General features: G+C 38.6%; 1 protein-coding gene across 4 annotated transcripts; it reads right to left on the reverse strand.

Annotated features, from left to right (window-relative positions):
* Nucleotides 1-1,087: 1,087 nt before the first annotated feature.
* LOC121299119 (sorting nexin-33-like) lies at nt 1,088-26,258 on the reverse strand. 4 transcript variants are annotated; one of them, XM_041226670.1, is made up of 3 exons: nt 24,756-26,258; nt 12,558-12,795; nt 1,088-1,238 (listed from the first exon to the last, which is right to left on the reverse strand). In XM_041226670.1, exons 1-3 carry the CDS (start codon nt 26,179-26,181, stop codon nt 1,112-1,114), a joined length of 1,791 nt encoding a protein of 596 aa, XP_041082604.1. In that variant the 5' UTR covers nt 26,182-26,258; the 3' UTR covers nt 1,088-1,111. The 4 variants fall into 4 exon arrangements, with proteins under 4 accessions (XP_041082604.1, XP_041082605.1, XP_041082607.1 ...); XM_041226671.1 differs by having other exon boundaries at nt 1,092-1,272; XM_041226673.1 differs by having other exon boundaries at nt 1,227-1,315.
* Nucleotides 26,259-26,267: the final 9 nt, after the last annotated feature.

Below are 26,267 nucleotides of genomic sequence, written 5' to 3' on the forward strand. Positions count from 1 at the left end.
GGTTGTCGAGTGTGCCAATTTGGCCTGTGTGTACCGGAGTGCTGTGCTCACCGAGTGCACTGAGCAGTGTACGCCTTAAGCACAGCAAGCACCGGTGCACTATGCACACTGGGTGCACCAAGTTCTGTGCTCACCATGTGTACTGAGCACCGTGCACACCAAGTGGAGCTAGCGCTGCGTGCGCCAAGCAGCGGGTACTGTACTCACTCGGGTGCTATCATACCAAGTGCACTAAGCACCGAGCACACTGGGTGCACCAAGCATTGTGTGCAAGAGGTGCCATGCACTGAGTACCGTGTACACCGGATCCACCGAGGTGCTATGCAACGAAAGTGCTCTCGGCTAACTCAAATGTATCTCAGAGTCAACGATTTCTCCACAGTCTGCATGCAATTGTGTTGTTCATTTTTTGCCAGTGAGCAAAAGGAAGAGATCTACTAATTTGCATCAACAGAGAACTCTTCCTCACACACACAGCACATAGTCTGAAATGACCTGCGGCAATGTTGCCCCGCCCCTGTGTGTATTTCGGTGTTGTATGTTACGTGTTGTGTGTTAATGTTGGTGTATAGTCATTGGTACACGGGATATAATATGGGTTATGCGCACAAGTGTTTAAAATGTATATTTGTATTTAGGCATGAGGATTGCACAGCACTTCACGTGCAGGTAAAATGTAATAATATGTGAGCACGGGAATTGCACTTTTATTAATTCACGTACAGTTGTACCGAAACTCCAATTGATTGATTGATTAGCAATCGAGTCTCAGTACAGTTGTATAAAAGAAGCATGTTTCCACTCACTCGAGGTTGTGTGTTTGGTGAGTGGAGAACAGGTGTGGAGAGGAGATAATTATTATTATAATAATAATAATAATAATAATAATAATAATAATAATAATAATAATAATAATAATAACAGTTATAGTTATAGAAATACCATCTCACCGTGTTTGTCTGTGTAGTCCGTTTTGTTTGTATATTTATTTTGGCTAAAGTGCCGACTCCTGTGTTTTGTTTGTCTTGCAACCTTTTATTTTCTGCTCTGTTTAATTATTAAACGCTGAACGAAAACAATTGCTCAGCTTCACCAAACTCCACCTCTCTGTTTATTCTGTGTTGGTTCCTGTTTCTGGTCTGACATCACCCACTGCAGCCGTTTTTGTGACATGAGCCATCATCTGTTGCCTGGAAATCTGGCTGAAGGGCTGTGGCTTGGCCAGGGAAGCGGCTGGGCTGCAGTGGAGAGAGGAACAGCATGGGCCAGCAGCTGTGGAGCAAGCAGCAACTTTGAATTTAATCCAGAGGCTTAGCTACAATACAAGAAAAAAGTGGGAAAACAAGGATTGAGCCAAAACACATTGCATCTCATCCTGTAGGAAAATTCACTTGTTCTAAAAGCCATAAGAAGCGGTAACAATTGAATAGGACGAGAGCTGGTGTAGCTATTACACTAGCTTTTGACCTGGGTTTAAATAAACTAATACAGTTACACCATTTAGACCACTGGTGGCGCTGTGTGCTATGCAAAAATCTATATTAAAATAAATATCTGCCAAGAATACAAGTTTTTAACACTCTGATGATTTAAACTCTGGACAAAATGAAACTACAACCATTATGAGAAATGTTTTTGTCTTTAATTGTATACTGGGTCATTCCATACCAAACAGTCTCAGATTCTTTTAGATTTTGCATATGAAAGTACCTGGTGTGTTTTAGGAAGAATCCCAAAATGTTAGCTGTCAACTTATAGCCAATAATGGGGGGTGGGTTGTGCCCATGACAGATAAGCACTGAAAAGGGGTTATTTTTGAGAGGTCAGATTGTTCAAAGTATTCTTGACATCTTGATACTCCATGCAAACACAGAACTGCTACATAGCCCATTGGAGACTATGGATGATAATGGAGCCAAAAGTACTTGCAATGACATCAATAAAAAGAGAGAGATGGGGGAGAAATGTAATATGTAATAAAAGCCACTGTTTTGGAACATACACAGGAGGACAGCCTCACACGGAAGCACTTTCAAAATAAAAGTCTAAACCCATGTCTGCACAGTCCAGACAGTTAGGTGCCGCTACATCACTCCTTAACTATGCTGTTGGACACGGAACAGCACGAACACTAAGCACAACAAAAGAGAAGATTAGCATGAGAACAGGCCTGGTGGAGCGTGGCTGTGTGTTGGACAGGCCACCAGCCTGGCAGAAGCAGAGCCAGTGTGTGCTGCACAGCTGCTTTGCCTTATAGTCATGCTATGTGTCCAGGGACTGATTTGTTTCCTGTCTAATACGGGAATTCAGCTTTTTCTGCTTATATCCAGACAAGTAGGCTTGTTTTTAGATACTTAGAGAAAAAACCTCATAGTAAAAATGTGGTAATGAACATAGTAAACTGAAAATTGACTGCGGTATCCATGTATGACGGATCCTCGGCGATTCAGCCCAGAACCTGTCTCGGAGGGAAGCTTCCAAAATCCCCTCGTAATTTACACTGGAGGCTACAGTATGCTGAGACCTGCTGAGGCCTCTAGACTAGTGAATTAATCTGCTTTGCCTCCCACAACCCTTCATCATAATGCTTCACTTGGTCTGTCCCTCATTGTGTGCTATTTGATCTGACCTATCATATTCTGTTGATAATAAGTATTTTACCACCACACCCAGCCATGAGAGTGCCCACACCCTACAGGTAAACACAGAATAGACCCAAAGTAAACAACCTGATGACATGATAGTTCAGTGATTGGTGTCTGAAGCAGAGCAGGGTTATGCTGTGGCACTACAAGGCAATGGTTATATACTATAGTAGCAATATTGAGACATACCAAAATAGCCAGCGTACATACTGAGGCCTTATATGCAAGACAAATATTCTCACTCAGACCTGTGCTTTACTGTACTGATTCATCGTTCAATATAACGGTTAGGTGAACTGCATGTCGAATGTAAATGGCATTTTATTTTATTTTGTCAGGAAGGCGCTTGAGATTAAAAAAAATATTTTACAAGTTAGACCTGGCCAAGAAGTCAGCAAATAAACCTAAAATCGCAAGCAGTCAGTTAAAATAGTACATAAAAATTGTTATGTGCAAGTTCACATAAAAAACATTAAAACAGTACAGTATGTAAAATCGTAACAGCTTACTGTTACATAATTATCTATGATGTGCTTAAAACTGTGAAACAATATCAAGGTACTGAGTCTAAGCTCTTTCTGAAGACCAGGGAGAAAAGTAGCTAAAAGCTTTTTTTTTTTTTTTTTTTTTACCAATTAATTAAAATGACAGAGACCTGAGTACTAATTGTTAACAAATCATTAAGACAAGACGGTAGTTTACCCAGAATGACTAAAGACTAGCTGGACTACGCTAGTAGCGTGCTACCATTGCAGGACTGTGTGCATTGTGTTGCTGGTAATGTGGTCTAGTAATGGTTCTGCTAGGATTTCCCTAGGGTGCTATTGCAATGTTATCTCAATTTAATGGTATTTTTCATGTTTACTGACTGTATTTTAACTGGTGGCCATATTGATGGTGTAAAACTGTGTTACTTCTGTATGTGTGGCAAAGTCCACTATAACACACTTGATTACACTTGATTGTAATAAATATGAAGTGCTAGAATATGTGAATGGTAAATGCAGTATTGCTGTGGATTTGCTGGAATGATGCTGGTGCAGCCTGTGAGAGGCGGGGTAGTGCGAGCTGCGATGGACCATCTGCTTGTTGGTTTCCTTCCTGGTAAGGCTGCAGATTTAGGGTTGCTAACCTTTCAGGGCTAGTTTGGACAGTCCTGGAATGTGTCATTCTCCCAGTGTCCAGAGTTAATGAATGTGGAGTTTCAGGTGAGGAATTTGATCAATATTTTGTATCACTTGACAAATTATAATTAATATTGCTATTAATTATAATTAATATAGATTTTTTTAAGACTCAATTTTAATTTGTAATTGTTTATTTAATATTAATGCCAATTGTTGTTTTTTTCTTATATACATAATTTTTTTTTACATAAAAAATAACACACTGTGTAACAATATATATATATATATATATATATATATATATATATATATATATATATATATATATATATATATATATATATATTTTTTGTTCCTGGGTAGTAAGTGTTATTTCCTAATTGCTTATGCCTCAAAAGTATAGAAAATGGCTATTATTCCCCACAAACTTTGCTTTTGTGACCAGGACAGTGATATTTCAAAATATCACTATTTCCAATGGGAAAACGTGCAAATGTGTGTCTTTTCGTTCACATAAAGTCAGAAAAAAACAACATATGAATCCAAATTAACATGTATTTATACTAAAGTAATACAAAAATGACTACAAAAGATTTGTAAGTGAGTAGTTTTTTGAGATATACATGTTAATTTGGATTCATGTTGTTTTTTTCTGACTTTATGTGAACGAAAAGACACACATTTGCCAGTTTTCCCATTGGAAATAGTGATATTTTGAAATATCACTGTCCTGGTCACAAAAGCAAAGTTTGTGGGGAATAATAGCCATTTTCTATACTTTTGAGGCATAAGCAATTAGGAAATAACACTTACTACCCAGGAACAAAAATTGTGTTACATAGTGTAATCCGTTACCACATTTCATTACTTGTCTGAAAAAGGAACCATCATAAGTTACTGAAAATGTAATCAGATTACAGTAATGCGTTACTCCCCAGCTCTCCACATTCATGAAAATGTGCACATTAGGACATTCTAGTTGTCCCAGGCATTCATAATTTAAGTGACCTACTTTGACACAAGTTCTACAATTTTGTATGGTATACACACTTGCACAGTGTTCTTATATAATAGACGGGATGTGAACTCTATATTGACATACCTTGTTTTAACTGTTAAACTTGTTTGTCCTTCTCTGTGGCCTAGTCTTGTAAACATCTGGTGTTAATCTGTGCCTGAGGTAGGCGTACATATCAGAAATTCCAGATTATGTTATACAACACTGCATCTTGGCTCCACAAGACACTTTCCTTCAACTCGAAAAGGCTGTTGCCTCACTCAACCCCAGCCTGGATCCAAAAAGAAAAGAGCTTGCGGATGCCTTTCTGCTATTTTTACAAGGCCTTCTATAGCAGGATCTTACAATCAAATTGGCTTTTACAGTTAACGTATTTTTATGGGAATGGTGAGGTTTTCTTCACCTGTACTATGGTAAATGACTTTCAAAGCTTGTCAACGAATGTCAGGTAAATTTCTGTTTAGGTTCTAAAACTAAAAAAACTAATAATTTAATGCATTTATGTAAACATCAGAAATTACCAGGACATTAACCAAGGTTAAAATACAACATGCACTGGCAAATGATTATTCTCATAGCTCTTTTAAAGTAATTGGAGCTAATGAAATAATATCATTAATCAGGCATGTTTTCACTTCCATTAGCTAAATAGGTCTCAAATGTGCAGTTGTGAAAGAAACACATGTTAAAGCACATGCGTATTTTACTTTGAAAAACATCTGGTGCTGCAGGAGGTTAATGGAAGCTCTTGGTTTCTATGCCTAGTTCTTGAATTATATGTTTGCACTTCCTGGGTCATTTCACTTGGGTCAAAACATGTTACTGGCTGAAAGCATATCCGTAAATAGGGGAAGTAACTGGCTGGTTATTAGCTGGAATAAAACACTCAAAAGGGGTGGAGACAATTTTGCCATCCTGGTCACATGACCAGGGAACTGCAACCCTAAATGAGACTTGCAAAAATAGGTGTATTTAACTTAGAGCAGGACCAGATATTGCGCTTTAAAATAAAAAATACAAGTTTACTATAATGTGTTTCTTTCAAAATTGACTGTAGCATAGGCAATGCAATTTCAAATGAAAAATGTTCTGTATAGTGAACACAAGGACAGAGGAGGATAGCAAAGATATATTTTCATTTTAAACATCTGGTACAAGTAATCCTAGATTTAAGAAATCTGTTTGCAGATCATGCTTTCAGATAGTGTTGCACTTCAATGTCATTTAACCTGACGAGTACAATTTTGCTGTAATTTCCATCTTTCCTGTAATTAACCAAGCAGACTGAGAAGACCGCTATATAGGCTACACTTATAGTAAGTCATTCCCAACGTTCTTTCCCAAAATTTACCAAAACCAACTTTAGATACTTTTAAATAACTTGAGTTAATAATATTATAATTAAGTCAATGTTTATACCAGAATAACCCCTGTAAGATAATAAGACTGTGCACGCCACCTGCAGTTAATAAACTATTTTCTCTGTCTATATAAATGTAGAGTAGGTGAGGCTCACAGAGTTTCAAGGTCAGAGCTGCTCAAACCCAGCAACGCAGGACTCTCCAGACAAACTCAAAGCAGAACACAGAAAACTAGTGTTGGAGCAACCGAACCCAGGACCCCACAGAACTATTGTGAATACCATGGAATACTAAGGGAAGTGTAAAAAAAGGGTTTGCAAAGCATTTAAAGCTACTTGCTTGTTCTCGAATGATGAAAGCTCCTCACTACAAACAGTGGCTGTATTAAACACTTAAAACAATAACGCTATTAGGTGATGGCTATACCACCTCTGACCATTAGTGGTTGTCTTGTTGTCCACCGGTGCCCCTAAATTGTTCTGGCTCTGTGGTGAAGGGTTTTTAACAGAAGTGCAAAGTGTTAAAGTGAATGTAAAAGCATTTTCACAGCAGCTGTGTTCTACCTTTTAAAAGACCCTTTTGGTTACAGAATGCCAGGAGTCATATGTACAAGCAATTCAACTTCAGCTGTGTTTAAACGCATACTGAGTTGACAGTAATAGCTAAGATGTGTCACTGCCTAGTGAATGAGGATTCTTTCGTAATGAGTTTGTTTCGCAGTTTTGTGAAAGGCTCAAATTAGCCTTATTTTTTGGCAGTGGCTGCTAAAAATCTCAAGTGTTTTGTCATACCAGCTACTGACATTAAACTCCTCCATCCAAATAGCCTGTGTTTAAGTAGAGCTGATTTTTAAAAGCAGGTGACATCACCTGTACCAATTTATTGAGAGCACAACAGAAACTCAGTATATCACAGTTGATGTCATGGATGTAATGCGAATCACTGCAGATGTGTGCTCTGATTGGCTAAAAGGTCCTTAGCAGTCTGTAGTTCTTGTTAATAACCACATAATCAGTATATTAGTACTATACGGTCATAGTTGTCAGATCATCCTTTAAAGCCAGCGTGCCTAGCCATGTTTTAAATACAATGCTACAGAAAATTTAATTATTTTCTTTGAAGGCAATTTGTCAACGAGCAAATTACATTAACATTTTGCAGACGTTTTTCAAGCCAGCTGTGGGCCAAAGCAAGCCTGTCACACATCCTTACAAAAATCAACAGTGAAAATCTAAATAATAAAATCTAGCAGACATTTTTTATATATTAACGCCACCAAACAGTGTTAGCTGGTTAAGAAAACACCTCAGACAAGAAGAATGTTCCCCCACCACAAGGGTAATTTCCAAATCAGAGCTTGCAGTGTGACAATAAGGGTGATGACCAGGACTGCTCAACTATGAACAGTACAGAAGAAGAAAGAAAAAAACAAAAAAAACAGCAGTTTAATGAAAATTAGATACATGTTTTTTAAGACCTAGCTGGCTAAATGGTACTGTATTTTAAAATGACTGACTTACAGAATTTGGAATAGTGTTCTCAAGAGACATGTAAAAATGTAATTGTGATGTACAGACACCTCCATATCACAATCTGATACTCCCAATATCTGATGCTAAATAGTGTTGTTTCATCACGATTTAATTAGCAGTTTTGATCCATGAAAAAAAAATGTAAGTCACATACAGATGAAAAAAATATCTCCCAGAATCTTATACTCTCAATACCTCTAAAATAATGTTAACACCACATTTAATCACAATTCAATAAGCCAAATGTATGTATAAATGTAAAGTATGACATAGGTCTGCCGCCAGAGGTTAACACTACTTGCTTCATCAGTGAGACCATTTGTGTATTTGTCAGAACTCACCCCATTACAAATCTAACTCTTCTTCTACTTTCATCATGTTTTATTAAGACTTTCAAAGATTCCCACAGCTTCATAACAGAACATTTCACGCTACAGCTGAAAAACAAATTTAAGACACATTGTTGCTTTTTCTTTTAATACCAGTACAATATATATATATATATATATATATATATATATATATATATATATATATATATATATATATATATATTGCTTACAAAACTGAAAAGTCAGTTTTGGCAGCACCTTCAACATTATCATACTTCTTCAAACTAGCCATCTATCTATCGTACACATACAAGTGATAGACAAAAACAGAAACACTGTCATTAAGGTGTAGGGCTCCCATTAGCGGCCAGGAGAGAACCATGAAGTGACAGCTATTAACCCAGATTGGTGGTTTTTGCCCATTTTTACTGAAACTGGGAGATGCAGCTTTCATGTATTACAGAATACATGTGTGTGCTATAGATGGCAGGTGTTTCTAACATTTTGTCCAGCCCAAGTATCTATATGGTAAGTCAGAAGCCATGCACCATGGGAAATTCATGTCAGTGCCAGAAATTGAACTGAGAGCCATTCGGATGCTGGCACACACCAATGCCTTTACCTTACCCCACTGATCAAGGACACTGCCAGAGTATTCTTTACACTTGTATGTTTGCCTGCAGAATTGCCTGTGATGCATGCCTTTTGAAAGGACTTGAACCCTTTTCCTTCACTGACTGAGCAGATTTCCCCTGACATTTGTTTCACTTCCAATTCCTCTCTTCTTTCCCATTGACAAATGTATTCTGTTATTAAGGAATGTCTCTTTTTCCCTGCTTCCTGCAATTAAGAGATCAGGAAACATTTAATGGATGATGCGTGACAGTCCGCAGTTTGAGATTACCAGTAATCTTCATACCAGTCATCCCAAACCCCATGCGTATACATTATAGTCACTGTCCCGTTGTGCTGTGTGGAATGAAACATCTCATAGCTGTATCAAATAAACAGCATATATACATGACAGGACCTTAGATTTGCTGTTGGAAGTTATGACAGAATATATGGACGAGTCCCTTTAATGGCATCACAGACCTGCAGAAATGTAGGTCTATATACTGTAAGGACAACACATGATGAGTTAAAAAAGCTATATCTTAGGACCTGCTTGTCTACATTTGATTTTAGATGACATGCTATACTGTATGCTGTAGATGTGGCCTACGGTGGCCTGTAATGTACGGCTTACAATTATGCTTGTTAACGTGGATGCTTAAACCCCAAAACAACTCCTATCATTCCTCCACTGGAAAGCTATTTTTGTTAATAACATGCAGGGAACTCAATGAACCAGCAATTCTATTAAAAGCTTGTTCACAGTACTGACATACTATCTGCAGGTAGTTGGAATATCAAACTGATGATCACACCCTCTCTCCATACAACAGGCTACCTATCTGAGTGAAAAGCTTAAAGGTAGCTATGTCACTCTAGAGGGGGGGGGGTCTTGTGTTTTAATGTATATGTTTGTGTTAAGGTGCTTTAACCTGAGTTCAGAAAATGCTCTTCAGTTCTAGGATAGTTATAGACATATGTGACAGAAGCTTGATCAGCTTATCTATAGAAATGGAAGTCATCTGCATCTAGTGAACAGCACGTTTACATCAGGATTCCTTTTTTATCACTGGAAATTCACACCTGTGCACTACATGGTGCTGCCATTATATAGGTACTTTAGCTGAAAGTGCCTACGTTACATGTGTACGTGTGTCCGAACTGAAGAGCAGCACCTTAACACAGACTATATCATACAAAACGGAATTAGTGGGACAGTAAATCAACTAAGAATAAATGTCATTTGAATTGCCTTACTATGTAATTATTCAATAAAGGTGTGCTGTGGTAAGGATTGTGATATAGTCTTGCTGCTTTAAGCAGAGAGTGTTAAATTTGAAGGATGAGGTAATAAACTTTGGCATGGGAAGTAAAGAAAACAGGAAGATCTGGTAAATATTAACAGTGGTATCTAAAAGTCCCTAATAGTATGACTTTGTAGTAGCCTTTTATCGGTAGATTTCACCAGTGTAAACACCTGTTACATCATAACGTGTGTGACAATGTACGATAATATATATATATATATATATATATATATATATATATATATATATATATATATATATATATATATATAGTATAAGCAGTTGGTCCACTGTAGTTTGTAATAGCAAACTTGTAAAATAACACAGCAGCTAAGACCAATTTATCAAAGCCTTTTATTCTGCAAACACAACTGCAACCCTTATGAAATCTAATATATCTCAATTACAATTGAAATAGCTGTAAAATATTTACCTAAATATATTGTTTTGGTCACATTGATATATTTTAAACAAACTATGGCCTAAATATATCACAAATGTGTAATAGGAATATATTCCATAATATTTCTCATTATAACCATATGTTATATATATATATATATATATATATATATATATATATATATATATATATATATATATATATGTGTGTGTGTGTGTGTGTGTGTGTGTGTGTGTGTGTGTGTATGTATGTATGTTTCATGTGGGAAGCTTTGTAGCATTACTGGTGTAGTAAAGAGCTTTGATAAATAGTGACTAGTTTGACATCTTCAAACAGAAAGGTACAGGAATTAATCCACATTTGATTTAAGAAGCAGATATGTGTTATTTTAATATTCCCTTTTCAGAGAACTAGTCTTTTTTTTATCAAAACCTGAGGGTTTTTTTCTTTTTTGTTGGAAAAGATTTTATGAATGTATTATATCTGAAACCATTTGTTTATCAAACAGCTAAGAAATAAAGTTGCTAAAATATTTTGTTGCATTTTGCTGCTTTAAAAAAAAAAAAAGATAACTAGTTCAATTTCACATACAATAGCAGCGCCACCATTCAAAGACTGAATCCCATCCTCAAGGGAAGAAATTTCAGTCATAATATTTTTTTCACATACAGTGAAAGTGTCTTTCAAAATGTACCGTAGGACTACTATCACAATATTTTGGACACATCAACTCTGTAGTAGTAATGCAATATTGAAAAATACAAAGGGGTCTTTTCAATTGATCTAAACAGCAGGGTATCTAAATAGCCCAATGTTTAAATATTTAAAATACTGTAGGTATAAAGAGGCTCGTACAGTTTTCAGGTCTTTAACAAATTCCTTCCTTTTAAATATTTAAAAGGTTTTACAAGATTTTTTTTTTTTTTTTTTAACTCTCAATGGAATCAAAATGAGGTTCAAATGTTCTTTGATGGTTTTAACACATGCATGGAAATCAAGTTTGCAACAGTGTTAAAATGCCCATACTAATTTTGCACTACAGTACTAGTGTTTTGTAATGAGTTAACTGTGTCCAAATATAACTGCTTATTGTAACTTATTTCAATAAGAAGAAGTATATTTTTGAAAGAGTGCGTATACAACCCTCAGGTTAAGAATAAAAGAAGCCCCTAAATATCCCTGGACAGGAGTAGTTTTTACATGAGAAGGTACTGGAATTCTGCATCCTGATTGGAAGTGTGGTTGATTAGCATTTAATCAAAATTGTTTTCAGCTGTGTCCTTCAAAACCTTATTCTATTGTGGTGCTTGCTAGCACCCTGAATACCCAAGAAGGTGATATCACATAGGCACTGTTAACTTCTAGCGAAGGTGCTTCAGTTAAAGACATTTTGGTATGGTAAAGCAACTCACACCTGACCCACTGCAGTCACCCAGTCCTGAAGGCTGTCAAGCCAGGGTAGAGAGTTGAGAGGGATAGAGGGCAATGGGCAGCAGGTTGGATTCATGTCATTTGAAAGGTGGCAGGGTCCTCCACACACCATGTCGTGGGATGGTGGCAGATTATGAACGCCCAGGGTTACTCCTGAAACAGAACTTCTCACTAGATCATCCACACTTCCTCTTGAAAGAGTTTTACAAAGGCGGCCCTATTTACATTATTTATGCAGCACTCATTTCACGTGTCAGAGGATTAGATGGCCACTTGCTTTCAAAAGAAACAATGAAAGATGGACGTCAATCATTGTGGAATTCTGAAAGACTTTAATCCATTGCAGCTAGGAATAGAATACACTTTAAAACATCCAAAATCTAAGTAACCCCACTGGTAAAACCCTCACAGAGAAGAAATCGCTGGCGTTATTTACAGGCGATTATCTGGAGTGCACTAACCAGCAGTGGATCCCTTTTGAACTAGTAGTTTTGGGGGTCCAAGTGGGGTTCAACCTTCAGAACTGAAGATGAATACTAGAGGCTGTCCACAGAGTGCGTGAACCTGGGTCTAACAGGCAGAATTCAACAGCAGCTCATCACAGCTCAGCTCCAAACCCAGCACAGGACCAGTGGAATTGATCTCCAATTTGTGGGAATGGTGACCTTTGTCAACTCCTACACAGGTTCCTGGCTTTAAAGAGAGAGAAAGAGACACGCAGGACAGAGAGAGCAGAGACTAGAGGAAGGGGAGCGGGAACTAGCACAAGGTTAAATGTTGTCGTACATGCTGAGGGTGCTCTCCAGCTGCTTCCCAATGCGCTGGTAGAACAGGATCTGTTGTTTCAGGTAGGCCTGCATCATCTCCTTGAAGTCAACAGCGCGCCGCTCGTGGAAGTGGTTCATCTCGGCCTGCAGGGCGAAGCCCACCACCCGGCAGCGCTTCTTCACCCCGTCGGCCTCCCCCTGGTCCATCTTCCCCTCGTCACTCATGCGCTGGCTCTCCTTCACCTTCGCAAAGGCGCCTGAGGGAGAAACAAGAAGGGGATGCTTTCAGTGGTGTTCTGTGAATCAATGGTAGCATAAAGGCAGCTACCAGGATAAGAGTAGACAATCCGTATTTTATTTTTACACTTTTGGTTTCAAAATTAACTACATTTTAATTTTAAAATGAGCAATAACCAAGGCTTAAACATCTTAGAAACATTATCACTGGCTCACTTTGTTTTAGTTCTATTTCGTTTGTTTTTTTGAGGACATGACAGGCTTTAAACGGATATACAATTATTACAGTAACCTGGCCCCTGGACCTCAAAAGAAAAAAAAGATAATGAACACACACTGTCAACATCCAGCTCTGTACGCACAGGATGCCATCTCCGCAGTGAAGTCAACTCTAAGCGTGCGCTGTGAAACTGAAACGAAAATCATTTTACGTTGCAACAAAGCTCAAATCTATATTAACAGTTTGAAACAAAGGTGTAACGCGGGCACATCTCTGTAGTGAATATGGCTTGTCAAAAAGCACTCTGTTTTTTTGGTTTCTTCAGCAACCTTGCAGTAAAGAAAAATTAATTTAAGAAAACAACACCAACAAAACTGAACTTTGCATGTCGGGTTGATTTGGAATAAAAGATCAGTTTAGGATTCTTGCATGTTGGATTAAGATTTGGTGCAGTTTGAAATGATTCATGTCAGATTGGTTTTTAGATAAACCAAAGGCAGAATACTGCATACATGACTTGCTACTACTACTTTTATTCCCAATCTCATCTTGTTAACTTACTCCAACAGTTTATCGCTCATTCTGATTGTCCTTTCACCATAACAACCCCCCTTTTTAATATAGTTTACCATACCTATAAGCGCTTTACAATGCTTACCTATTAACTTGCTTTCACTACTTTATTACATGACTATCTATTAAAATGAGGAAAGTTGAATTGCAACCATTTGTGCCAAATTATGAATGCACTTGATTTACATGTGGGTTAGTAGCTCCTACTGGGTTCATTCAAAGACCATTCTGTACACAAGTACCAATTGTCTCGACAAACAGTTATCTCAAACTGTGATTTGCATCAGGAGACAGCTCTGAGTGGGTGTGAACAGGCACTGGAGACCCAGGACTGGTATGTGGCCTCATTTGCGTATCTATGCAAAGTGCTAGCAGAGAACTAGGCGTGGGCACAGTTGACTCCTTCAGTACTGAGATTATTTACCCAGTCATGTTGTTGAAAGCTAAATCATTGGTAACCTTTAAGAACCGACTTGACAAAGTTTTAGTTTTGAGCTTTTAGGAACTAGATGAGCACTGATGGGCAGAACAGCATCCTCTGTTTGTACATTCTTATCTTCTTGTATGTACAAAAAGACCAAAATGAATTATATACAGGGTAATAAGAAAAACTTTTTTTTTTGCCAAAGTTTAGTTCAAGTAAGGGAGTCCCAAGAAACAGGATCACCTTTACGAAAGCCTTTTTTATGTTAAAGTCAAAACAAGCAGATACAAATCCAAAAACAATTAATTGTGGCACACTTCGGACTGACAATGGTACAAATTGCAATGATCTAGATACCTTGATCAATAGCTCATCAAATCTCTTCCTGTGAAAAAGACAGAAAAAACAAGATGTTTTCAAACCCTGATAGTCCTCAAGGATAAGACCTATTTAGAAAGGAATGTCGTATTACATCATCCTGGCTGTCCACGTCTTACATAACAAGATTTATACAACATTTGCTCTGTTGAGTTTGTCACTTTTCAGTTAAATTCAGAGCTGCTGTGAAATCCTAAGGACCTCTGGTCTTTGATTGTCTCACTGCAGTGAATCTGAGCCCTTTGTAGAGCCCACTCTCCACAAAACTGCACATCATGAACCTTAATGCAAAGTCTATAGGCACAGTTTGAACATTTTGTTTATTTATTTATTTATTTTACTTGGCACATGTTCTTATATTCACAGATGCTGCAATTACTCTATTTGTAAACACTAGGGTTAGCACAACTACTAAGTTGACAGTCAACTAGTCACCACTTACAAAAACATAAGAAAATCATGTATTTCATAATGTATCACTCTCTGTTTATAAACATACTGTTTTATAACATTTTACTAGCTCTGCACTATATTTTAAACTACATGGAATCTTATTAAAACTATTTATTCATGTTCTAAAATGTTACCTATTATATGCTACTCACTTACTCTGTCCTTCTGAAACCACATGCTTCACAAATACTTTCAGTTTCAACTCAAGCAGCTGAATACAATTCAAATTTTTACCTTGCTAGTTCGTTCCTAGTATACACTTTAAACTCAGGTTTTTAAAGTTGTTGCCCTGCTGCTATCTGAAGGGTCTGGTCGGTCAACTAACAGTTTCTGAGGTCAACTGTCAATTTTCTTATCGACTATTCAGTTCTACCCCTAGTAGTCCATTGTTTTGGCTGTTTCTGCTTCAAATCCCTGCGTCGAAACATGTGTGTTTACAGTCTATAAACCACTATGGCACCTGAAGATATTTATTCTTAAAAGGAGAGCTAATAAAGGTTTTTAAATCTTGTTTTCATGACCTAATGGTTTAACAGCCCTGGTACTGTATTTATTTTAAAATGGGAGATAAAATAAATATTTAACCCTATTATGCATTTCTTTTCAAAACGTCTGTCTTCCATTCTCACCTAAAACGCCACTCCTAGCCCCTGAGCCTATACATGGGAATTACTCTGTGCTTCATTGGACTGCAATATAAAAGTTACAATAACTCATTTTCTCCCCAATTTACACTCCCTCACCGCAGCAACAGCTCAGGAGAACTGAAGGTCAATGGGTGTCCTCCCATCCCACAAAAAATCCAATTGCCTCTCTACCCCCAGGAACTCGAGAGCGGATGTCAGCGAGCTACCGGAGGACAAAGACCAGCCCTGCAGTTGTGAAAAATGGATCGTTCTTTTCATCTTCTGTTTTTACTTTGATCATATCTTTCAGGAAAACTCTGGTCAGCGTTAAAAAATACACGACTGAAATAGGCCAGGCTTTGAAGCTAGCTAGTGATAACAGAAATGAATCTCAGTGGGGGGAAATGCTGAAAAGTCATACAGTTATAAAAATAAGATTGATAAAACAAAAAGGCTGCCTTTTAGGCAGAACACAAATGAGGCTTGTGATCTAAGTAGGAAAGACAAACAGATACCCGCACCAAGCACTGCAAAGTGAATGCTGAGCTCAGAATCCAGCAGGCATCACACAGCTTTCTGTTAGTTAAAACAAGGCGGCTGTTATCAAGAAAATGAGTGAGCTCAACACAGTACATGCAGTTTTCAGGGGGCCGGAAAGAAAAGCTCCCAGAATTTTGTCAAGGTTGTACTGACCTGCGTAGTTCAATTTCACCCCACCCCCCCCCTTAAAGGTGCCCTTAAAGGAAACAAAGTCCAATATAATAACTGTTTCATGCAAAAATCGTTTTCATTGAAAAAGTAATTGATTTCAGAGTGTAGCTTGGAAGCATGTGTGCAGTAGTCATTTGAGCCTTTTTACATGAGGAAATTAAATAGGGGAACTTTATTTTAAGGCAGTAGAACCATTGTTGACCGCTGCCACCAAACACTATTGAAAAGCTCTGATATATGGTTTGCAATAGGGGTGTTTCGTTTACTTTCTGATATGTTTAAACTACATGGTGTGAACAAAACAATTCCAGTAAACCTTACCTAATATGTTTTGCCACCATTTCTTAGGTATTTCATGTATGACACACACACACATATTATGGTAAAGGTGAATTATTTTTGTTTAATGCCTAAAAAAATGACCAGATTGTTTATGTTGGCAACAGAGAGTAAACTAACCTGCTGTGCCACCTAATTCCTATAATACTTGCATGGAGCAAATACGTGAGGTCCTAAATACAGTACATGAATCTGATACCTCATATTTCATGACATTTTGAGTTGCTGATCCATGAAACTGATATCCTATTGACTTTCTATTGTAAGTTTACAAATGGTATATATAAAAAAAAAGTCCTTGTACAATGACACGAGTGGTTCAGTGGTAGTGCTAAGCTTATACAAAGGCACAAGGAGAGATCAGGATGAACAAGTCTATTACAAATACACTAAAGCCCTGTTTGTGCAACCTGTTTGAATGTTTGCCATGCTGTTTACAAAGCAGTAGTCACTGTAATTTGTGTTTAAGGTAAGAATGTCTTGGTATGAATGATGATGACAATACAAACTCAGTACCTGAATAGAAAGCAGTGCAGTTAAAAACACTTCATTTAGAAGGCTGATCAGGTCTGTTGCACCAGGCAAACAGGATTCTGTGTTCTGTATCCTGGTAAAAACAATGTCATAAATATCCCTGTGACAGGACAGAGGCCCGGCACACTTAGAAATATGTGTTTTTGTGGCTGGCAGCTATGGAAGAAAAGCCTGGGGCCAAGATGGCTGCCTTTGCACAGCCACCTAGTTTAAACTGGTTTGTGTAATTGTTTAATTACTTAATTAGAAAAGTATGAAATATTTTATTGGTTAAGTGGAAAAGTGTGGAATGTGGCCAGGTGGTGACTGAATTTGACTGTCAATCAACCCCTAGCCACCCCTATATATATATATATATATATATATATATATATATATATATATATATATATAATGTGTTTGTGCGGTGTGGTTCTGTGAAGGCGATTGTTAACCTTACTGGTTAACAGATTAAGCGTGACAGTAAGAGAAGGATGATGAAACAGTTAATGTACATGGTGTAAATCAACAGTATGTACAGAGTAGTATAGAATAAGAAATGGCAATGAACAGTTCTATAGAAATTGTGCTATTTAAGACCTAGATGTCATTAGGTATGCAAATGAGGTGTTAGCATTAAGGTGAAGCATATTCAAATTAGTGATTTACATTACATGGAATCATTTCCTGTGTTCTCCAGGTACATGTAAGTGTAACACACATCACAAAAGCTGTTCATGCCAAGTTTCATCCCAACTGGATTGACGTTTTTCCAGATATATAGAAAATGTACAAACAGACAGACACCCCCATATTTCCCCCAGAATCTAATACTTGGAATGGCCAAATGTTATTACCAAGTTTTAAATGTGAGTCATGCATAAGGACTCTGATTCCCAGAAGCCCACTCTACCCTTGGACTCTCCTCAGAAACAAATCTCTTTTTTTTCCCCACTTTTCCTTTAAATCGCACATTTTCAATTGCTATGCATTCATTTAGGGGTATTGTGAGACCTACTAATTGACTGTATTTCATCTCAGAAAAATCTACTGTAACTCCTGTGATTTAAATAGAATGAGAAAGTCTGTTCAAATCCTAGAAGTTAAGATTCTCCAAACAAGCCTAAAAAAGCTTAAATCCAGGGAAAGACTGATTTATAGAAAATTACAATGGGGCCCTGTACAAAACCTTTTCTGTTTTAAAGATTGTTTCAAAACCTTTCATAGCATTCTCTTTGGTTAAAAGGTGCTTTGTAAAATGAAAAATGGTAAACATTTATTTGAGAATATGTTTATATTATAAGATCGCAAGTATTTTATTTAAAAATGTCATAAAAATATTTATAAAAATAAATAAATAAATAAATAAACCAATAGCCTCTCTATCAAAATGGGCTTTTAAGAAAAAGAATAACTCGTTATTAATCAGCACAACAAATTTATTTGATGCTTGTAAACATTTAAAACGTCACCAGTATAACACTGTCAAAATGTTATTGGCATATTAAAGGTCAGTTTCCCAGATATAAAAACGTATGGCATTTATAATATAGTTTCAGGAACATGACTCGCGCATGGATTTGCAGGGATGGAAAATGGATGAATTACATGTCAGTGTAAATTTGACAATGCTTCCAAGAACTACAGACACCAGGTCCTAGATTCATTTTAGTAAATTCACATCTAGTAGTGTATGACCTACTTTGATAAAATAGAAATGAAGCTCCTCAGTAATGTGAGAATAACAGTTTCTAAAGTTACCGCAGGACAACTAATACAATGTTATACTCTGATGTGCTAAAATCCCATAATTACACAGGCATTAGCTCTAACCCCGTTTCTTTTAAATACACTAATGCATGCCTTAGTGGTGACTAATGGATTTTCTATGGAAACACACATCAGAATTTGGGTGTTTCCAGGTAGGTCACCAACAATAAGAATTAATCAAACACTGCTCATCAGGATGTGGTGTCTAATCCTGCTGTAAGGGTTCAATAAAAATAAATAATTAATTAAATAAATAGATAAATAAATAACATGAAAAAATGTATGAACAAGGCCATTCAGCTCATCTATACTAGGTAACCCATTCCATATCCACATCACTCTCTGTGTGAAGAAATGTCCCCTTTCCTCTGTCCAAAGTCTATCACCACTTAATGCACAACTGTGTTCTCTGGTCCAGGTTTCAGTGCTGCACTTGGTTAGGATTAAGTTTGTCAACTCCTAGTCCCCCCAATTCTTTTCTCCCAGGCTAAACAGATTCAGTTATTTCAGCCTATTTTTAGAGCTCATTCTTTTAAGCCCTGTTATTAGTCCAGTTGCTCTTTGCTAAACTCTCAACAGGGCCATAATGTTCATTTGGTCTTGTGGAAACCAGAATTGGACACATATTTTCAGTATGTTCTCACCAATATAATATACAGTGGCTCTCAAAATTATTCACTACCTTGGACTTTTCCACATTTTCTTGTGTAACAATATGGAATAAAAATGGATTTAATTAAGAGTTTTTGCCACTGATCAACACAAAAAAGTCCATAGTGTCAAAGTGAAAAATAAAATCTACAAATTGTTCTAAATTAATTACAAATATAAAACAGAAAATAAATGATTGCATAAGTATTCACCCCCTTTTCTATGACACACCTAAATAAGCTCTGGCGTAACCAATTGTCTTTAAGTCACATAATTAGTTGAATGGAGTCCACCTGTGTGCAATTAAGTTGTTTCACATGATTTCAGGTTAAATACACCTGTCTCTGGGAGGTCCAACAGTTGGTTATTAGATTTCCTAACAAAAACTACATCATGAAGGAACATTCAAAGCAAATCCAGAATAAGGTTCTTCAAAAGAGGCCGACCTCAAAAACTGAATATCCGGGTGAGAAGGGGACTAGTCAGGGAGGCCACCAAGAGGCCTATGGCAACTCTAAAGGAGTTACAGTCTTCCACGACTGAGCTGGGAGACACTGTGCATACGGCAACAATAGCCCGGGTGCTTCACAAAACTGGCCTTTATGGGAGAGTGGCAAAAAGAAAGCCATTGTTGAAAAAAACTCATATCAAATCTCGGCTAGTTTGCCAGAAGGCACCTGGGAGACTCTGAGACCAAGTGGAAGAAGATTCTATGGTCTGATGAGACCAAAATAGAGCTTTTTGGCCTCAACATTTAGCGCTATGTTTGGCGCAAGCCTAACACCGCACATCATCCTGAGAACACCATCCCTACCATAAAGCATGGTGGTGGCAGCATCATGCTATGGGGACGCTTCTCTGCATCAGTGCCTGGAAAACTTGTGAAGACAGAGGGCAAAATGGATACAGCAAAGTACAGAGAAATCCTGGAGGAAAACCTGCTGAAGTCTGTAAAAGACCTGGGACTTGGGAGAAGATCTTCCAGCAGGACAATGACCCCAAACATACAGCCAAAGCCACACTCGAGTGGCTTAAAAACAAAAAGGTCAATATCCCTGAGTGACCCAGTCAAAGCCAGGACCTCAATCCAATTGAGAATATGTGGAAAGAGTTGAAAATTGCTGTTCACCAAAGTCCCCATCCAACTTGATGGAGCTTAAGCAATTTTTCAAAGAAAAATGGGCAAAAATTGCAGTGTCCAGATGTGCAAAACTTATCCAAATAAACTCATGGCTGTAATTGCTGCCAAAGGTGCCTCTACCAAATAAAACTAACCAACTGTTGGACCTCCCAGAGACAGGTGTATTTAACCTGAAATCATGTGAAACAACTTAATTGCACACCGGTGGACTCCACTCAACTAATTATGTGACTTCTAAAGACAATTGGTTTTACCAGAGCTTATTTAGGTGTGTCATAGAAAAGGGGATGAATACTTATGCAATCAGTAATTTTCTGTTTTGTATTTGTAATTAATTTAGAACAATTTGTAGATTTTATTTTTCCCTTTGACATTATGGACTTTTTTGTGTTGATCAGTGGCAAAATCTCCTAATTATATCCATTTTGATTCCATGTTATAACACAATACAATGTGGAAAAGTCCAAGGGGGGGTGAATACTTTTGAGAGCAACTGTACAACCTCATCATAGCCTCCTTTGATTTGTACTCTACACTTGTGGCTACATACCCCAGCATTGGGTTTGCCTTGTTGCGTGATTCCACACAGCTTGCAACTGAGGTTGACCTGCAACTGGGAGATGCCGTTTTTAATACATCACAGGGTAGTATTTATACAAGAAAGAATATGCCATTTAAGAGATAAGTGTTTAGGGATTAATGTCTAAGTGTTTTCTACATAGCACAGGTGTGTCTTTCTTTGTTCAATGTAATGTACATGTACATGTGAATCCACAACCCCAAAATGCATTTACTAGGCAATTACTACAATTATTTATTTGTTAATTTTTACCCGTACATGAATCTTCTACATCAAAGGACCACCAAATGTAAAATACTGTGTTAGTAACAAAGCCTCATCCACATGTATGTATTTTCAGGGATGGCAACAAGACTCTTATTACAAAGCAGTTTCATCCACTCCAGGTTTTAAGCATGATTAGTTACAGTGTATAGGTAACAAGCTCAAGTCTTAAACTCATATTGAAACCAGCAGTGGCTCAAACCACTATGCAATAGGAGTCTTATTCCCATACCTGAATATACTATACATCCCTCTCTTGGGTAAGGGTATATGCAGTAATGAAACTTTTTCTCTTTATTCTTTTTAACAGTCTAACTGCTAAACCTGGCAGAACTGGAAGGGACTAAATGTAACCCACATGTTTTTCATTCATAACACTAATTTAAAAGCACAGAATTGGGGGGGGGGGGGGGGGGGGGTTTGTTTTTGCTTGTTTGTTTTAATGTTCCCAGTGTTTCAGATCCTACCATTCCACCTGGTAGGCTATTCCATGCATTTGTATAAAAAGTGCTAAACTTTTACTTAGTTTCCCCTTATGCCCTCTTGTTTTCTGAAGTAGTGTCTTGGGTTAGCATTATCTACACCATTTATGATTTTAAAGACCAATTGAGTCCTCTCTTTTTTCTAGGCTGAAGAGATTTAATTATTTTAACCTGTCCTCATAGTTCAGTTCTTTATGTCCTGGGATCAGCCTGGTTGCCCTTCTCTGTACCTTCTTGGGTGCATTGATGTTTTTTTTGTTTTTTTGTCGTGAGGTGATCGAAACTGCACAGTATTCTAGGTGGGGCTCTAACTAAGACATTGTTTGATCTTAGCATAACCTCTCTAGACTTGTATTCCAAGCTTTCTGCAACATAGCTTAACATTCTATTTGCTTTATAATTGTCTCACCAACAGAATTTCTGTTCATTGTCCAAATGCATTACATCATCCCCTTACATCTAATGACATGTGGGGAGAGGGGAAGAGCAGTTCAAGTATTGCATGTTCCCTAATCCACTAGTAAATTACTGTTGAGTTTTTGGCTAATTATAATATAAACAAAAATGATGTACACTGATTTATGCCTGAATAACTGTTGCAATGTACTTTATTTTATGAAAAAGATTGTCCAATTGGTGAAGTAAAAAAAGGCACAGCCATCTGACTCCAGTTGAACAGGAAGTATAAGTGGGGATTTATTTTATAGAAATGGGAACTACATTTATTTATTTACAGCTACTAGTCTGTCACTACAGCACAAGCTAATGTGTTTCAGATATGCAGAACTGAGACAATAAGTAATGGAACCTGAGAGCAGAGAGTCATACCTGGAGGATCTGTAGTGATTAAGGGCCTGCTCCTATCTCCGTGACAACCACACTAAACACTCAGCTGTGGAAAGCTTATTGGTTGTCAGAGAACAAGAAAAGCTGGTTACTCTGACCCATAAAAACCTGGTATTTAAAGGTGTGAGATTCCCTTGGGTTACAAAATGCAATTTCCTTTTCACTGCACCCTTATTGCTACCTTTGTAGAACAGTATGCGGTGTTAATGCAGATACCACAAAACCCATAATGGCAATCATACTGGTTCAATGATTAAAGTCACCGACACATTTAACATGCACTGTTTATATAACCCTCCAAATTAGAAGTCAGCGTCTGAGAAATGAGACGTCTGTAGCAATTTTGTACATTTACAGCCATAACTAAACTTGAAAGAGAGAATCATAGAATACAACTAAGTACCAACCCTGTGTACCATGACAAGGTCATCTTTCCTTGACATCCATTTAGAAGTCTGTGGTTTAGTCCTAAGGTTCTAGCCTCACTGTGAAACTTGGTTTAGGTCCTAGCCTCACTGTGGAACCTAGTTTAGATCCTAGCCTCACTGTGAAACCTGGTTTAAATCCTGGGTCCTAGCCTCACTATGAAACCTGGTTTAGATCTTAGACTCACTGTGAAACCTGGTTTAAATCCTAGATCCTAGCCTCACTTGAAACCTGGTTTAGATCCTAGATTCTAGCCTCACTGGGAAACCTGGTTTAGATCCTAGGTCCTAGCCTCACTATGAAACCTGGTTTAGATCTTAGGTCCTAGCCTCACTATGAAACCTGGTTTAGATCCTAGCCTCACTGGGAAACCTGGTTTAGATCCTAGCCTCACTGTGAAACCAGGTTTAGATCCTAGCCTCACTGTGAAACCTGGTTTAGATCCTAGCCTCACTGTGAAACCTAGTTCAGATCCTAGCCTCTCTGTGAAACCTGGTTTAGATCACAGCCTCACCGTGAAACCTGGTTTAGATCCTAGATCCTAGCCTCACTGTGAAACCTGGTTTATATCCTAGATCCTAGCCTCACTGGGAAACCTGGTTTAGATCCTAGCCTCACTGTGAAACCTGGTTTAGATTCTAGATCCTAGCTTCACAGTGAAATGTGGACAACTCAGCAGACCTTGTTCTTCAAACCCACCCCAGCTCTAACGATGCTGAAGCCTGAACTCCCTGTGGAAATAAAACAGTGCCCCTCAGTGGGGCTACACTGGGATTGAAATCAGTAGGAATAAAGGCAGATACCCGACGCTGTGTGGTGACATATTTGCCTAAAAGAAGAACAAAGAAACAGGAGCAGTGAGGCCAGTGCAGCCTGGGGGGTTAATGTGGACTTTATTCCAATACTGATATGGATAAAGAACAGATATTAAATGTGTCTTTTCTGGCTTTGTTATCTAAGTTGGCAGTTGCTGTGTCCTGATAATTATATACAGAATATACTGTGGATAAGCAATGAGTTTGTAATAATGGACCTCAGAGTTCATAAGACATGCGTTTTCAGGTCCAGGACAGTTGTGAGGTAATTATGTCAGATTTTAGGTAAACTGAAATAAGAGTTGGTCTATTCTGTCATTGCAGTAGAATCCAAAGCAGATTGCCAATAAGACAAGCATGTTTTGTTTTACAACTAAGGACTTCCAATAATAACAGAAAAACAGAAATTACATTTGCACAAGCATTGCACCTTATTAAGCAAAACCTTCCTCAAACTACTATGCAATCGAGACCTTTTTTTCCCCACCCTGTAGCATATTATATGCAGTGACTGAATCCTTAGTACGTCATGTACACCAAACAGTCCAGAATTTTATTTCAACAAAAAACTAAATATCTGTTTAAAATCTGTATTGACTCACACACAATAAACAGTCTGTGGCTACAGGGATTCATACATGAATATGACTAAACTTAGATTTAAACAGGGTAACTGGTTGAAACAAAAACCTGGACTGTAAGTCATCCCCAAAGAGTGGACTGGGATTGGTAACAACTAGCCTTTGCTTGTGTAAAAACAAGTATTACCTTTCTGGAGGTGGATGATGTCTGGGAAGTTGGAGAGCAGTCCCTGGTAGAGGGAGAGTTTGTCAAGCATGTGGTAGAGGTCCTGCTTGGGCTGCTCTGCGAACATCTCCCCGATGGTCTCGTAGGTGCGGCCCGTGTGGGAGATGGCGTTGTTGAGGGCGTCGGAGCTGTAAGGTGGGTCCATGGTGAAGGCCTGGCTGACTGACTGGAATGCGCTGCCCAGCTTCTGGAACTCCTTCCGGAAGCCGCCCACATGCTTGCGTACCAGCTCGGTGGTCACGTTTGTGAGCTGCAACACGCTGTCGTCCATCTTCTTACTGAAGGCCTTGAAGGTGTCAACCCGGTCCTCCACATCCTGCAGGTCCTGGTGTTCGCTAGGGATCTGGAAGGTGAGCAGAAAGCTGGCACCCACCATCTCATCCTTCTCTGCCCGCCGCTTGCCCAGCTTCCACTGCTTGTCATCGCCACACATAAGGAAGTGTTCGAAGCCCTCGTACTGGGAGAGAACAGGGTGACTGGTCATGTGGTCCATCCAGAGGATCAGCCTCCTTTTGCGCTTCTCGATGAAGTCCTCCTCGAATCGGCCAGTGGCCTGCTTCTCGGGCAGGTGAGGTACCGAGATGACTGTAAACTTGTGCAGCAGCCGGTTGTAGAGCCAGTCGAAGTGCTTGTAGCGCCGGTAGACAGGACTGCCTGTGTGGCTGGGGGACACCCGGTAGGAGATGTAGGTCTTGATGCCCTTGAATTTGGTCTGCTTGATCGGCTCCTCGATGGAGCAGACAAAGGGCCTTGGGTTGGCGCACCACTGGGGTCCTCTGGTGCCCATCTCAATGGCGTATGTCTCAGAGATCTTGGACATCATGGGCACGTCTCCCAGCACAAACGCCTCCACCCCGGAGCGCACAAAGCTAGAGAAGCGGTTCAGGTTCCTGCCCACCATACTGCTCCTTTTAGCGCTGGACATGCTGTCTTGGCGCTCCAGGGACGGCTTGGGTCTGTACTGTACATTGTCGTGGGGGGTCTGATAGGGGTGGGCATGTCCGTTAGCGCCCCCACCTCGTCGAGACTCCTCCTCCACCACAGTGGAACTGTCATCCCAATCGTCCCAGTCATCATCATCATCATCGTCATAGCTCTCGTGGCTGGAGCGTGTGTGTGAAGGGTCTGGGGTGTAAAAGGAGGAGCCATTGCCAGGAGAACCAGCTGGGCTCACAGAGTTGTCTGTAAGGCTGGAGTTAGACCGGGGTCTGATTACTTCCACGTAAGAGGCTGGAAACAGACCTCTCTCTCCTCTGCTGTTTTGACCCTGTAGCCATCCATCTAAAGAAGTATCGTCAAAAATGAGTAGCTCTTCGTTTTCCTGAATATTGATCTCTTCTTTATTTTCACTCTGGAAGCTGTAAAGTGCCTTGGCTTTCAACGACATCTTGATGTAATTATTTAAATAAGGTCTGGTAATATTTTACAGAATATATATATATATATATATATATATATATATATATATATATA

The sequence above is a fragment of the Polyodon spathula genome, chromosome 24, assembly GCF_017654505.1.
Source record: "Polyodon spathula isolate WHYD16114869_AA chromosome 24, ASM1765450v1, whole genome shotgun sequence".
Lineage (NCBI taxonomy): Eukaryota > Metazoa > Chordata > Actinopteri > Acipenseriformes > Polyodontidae > Polyodon > Polyodon spathula.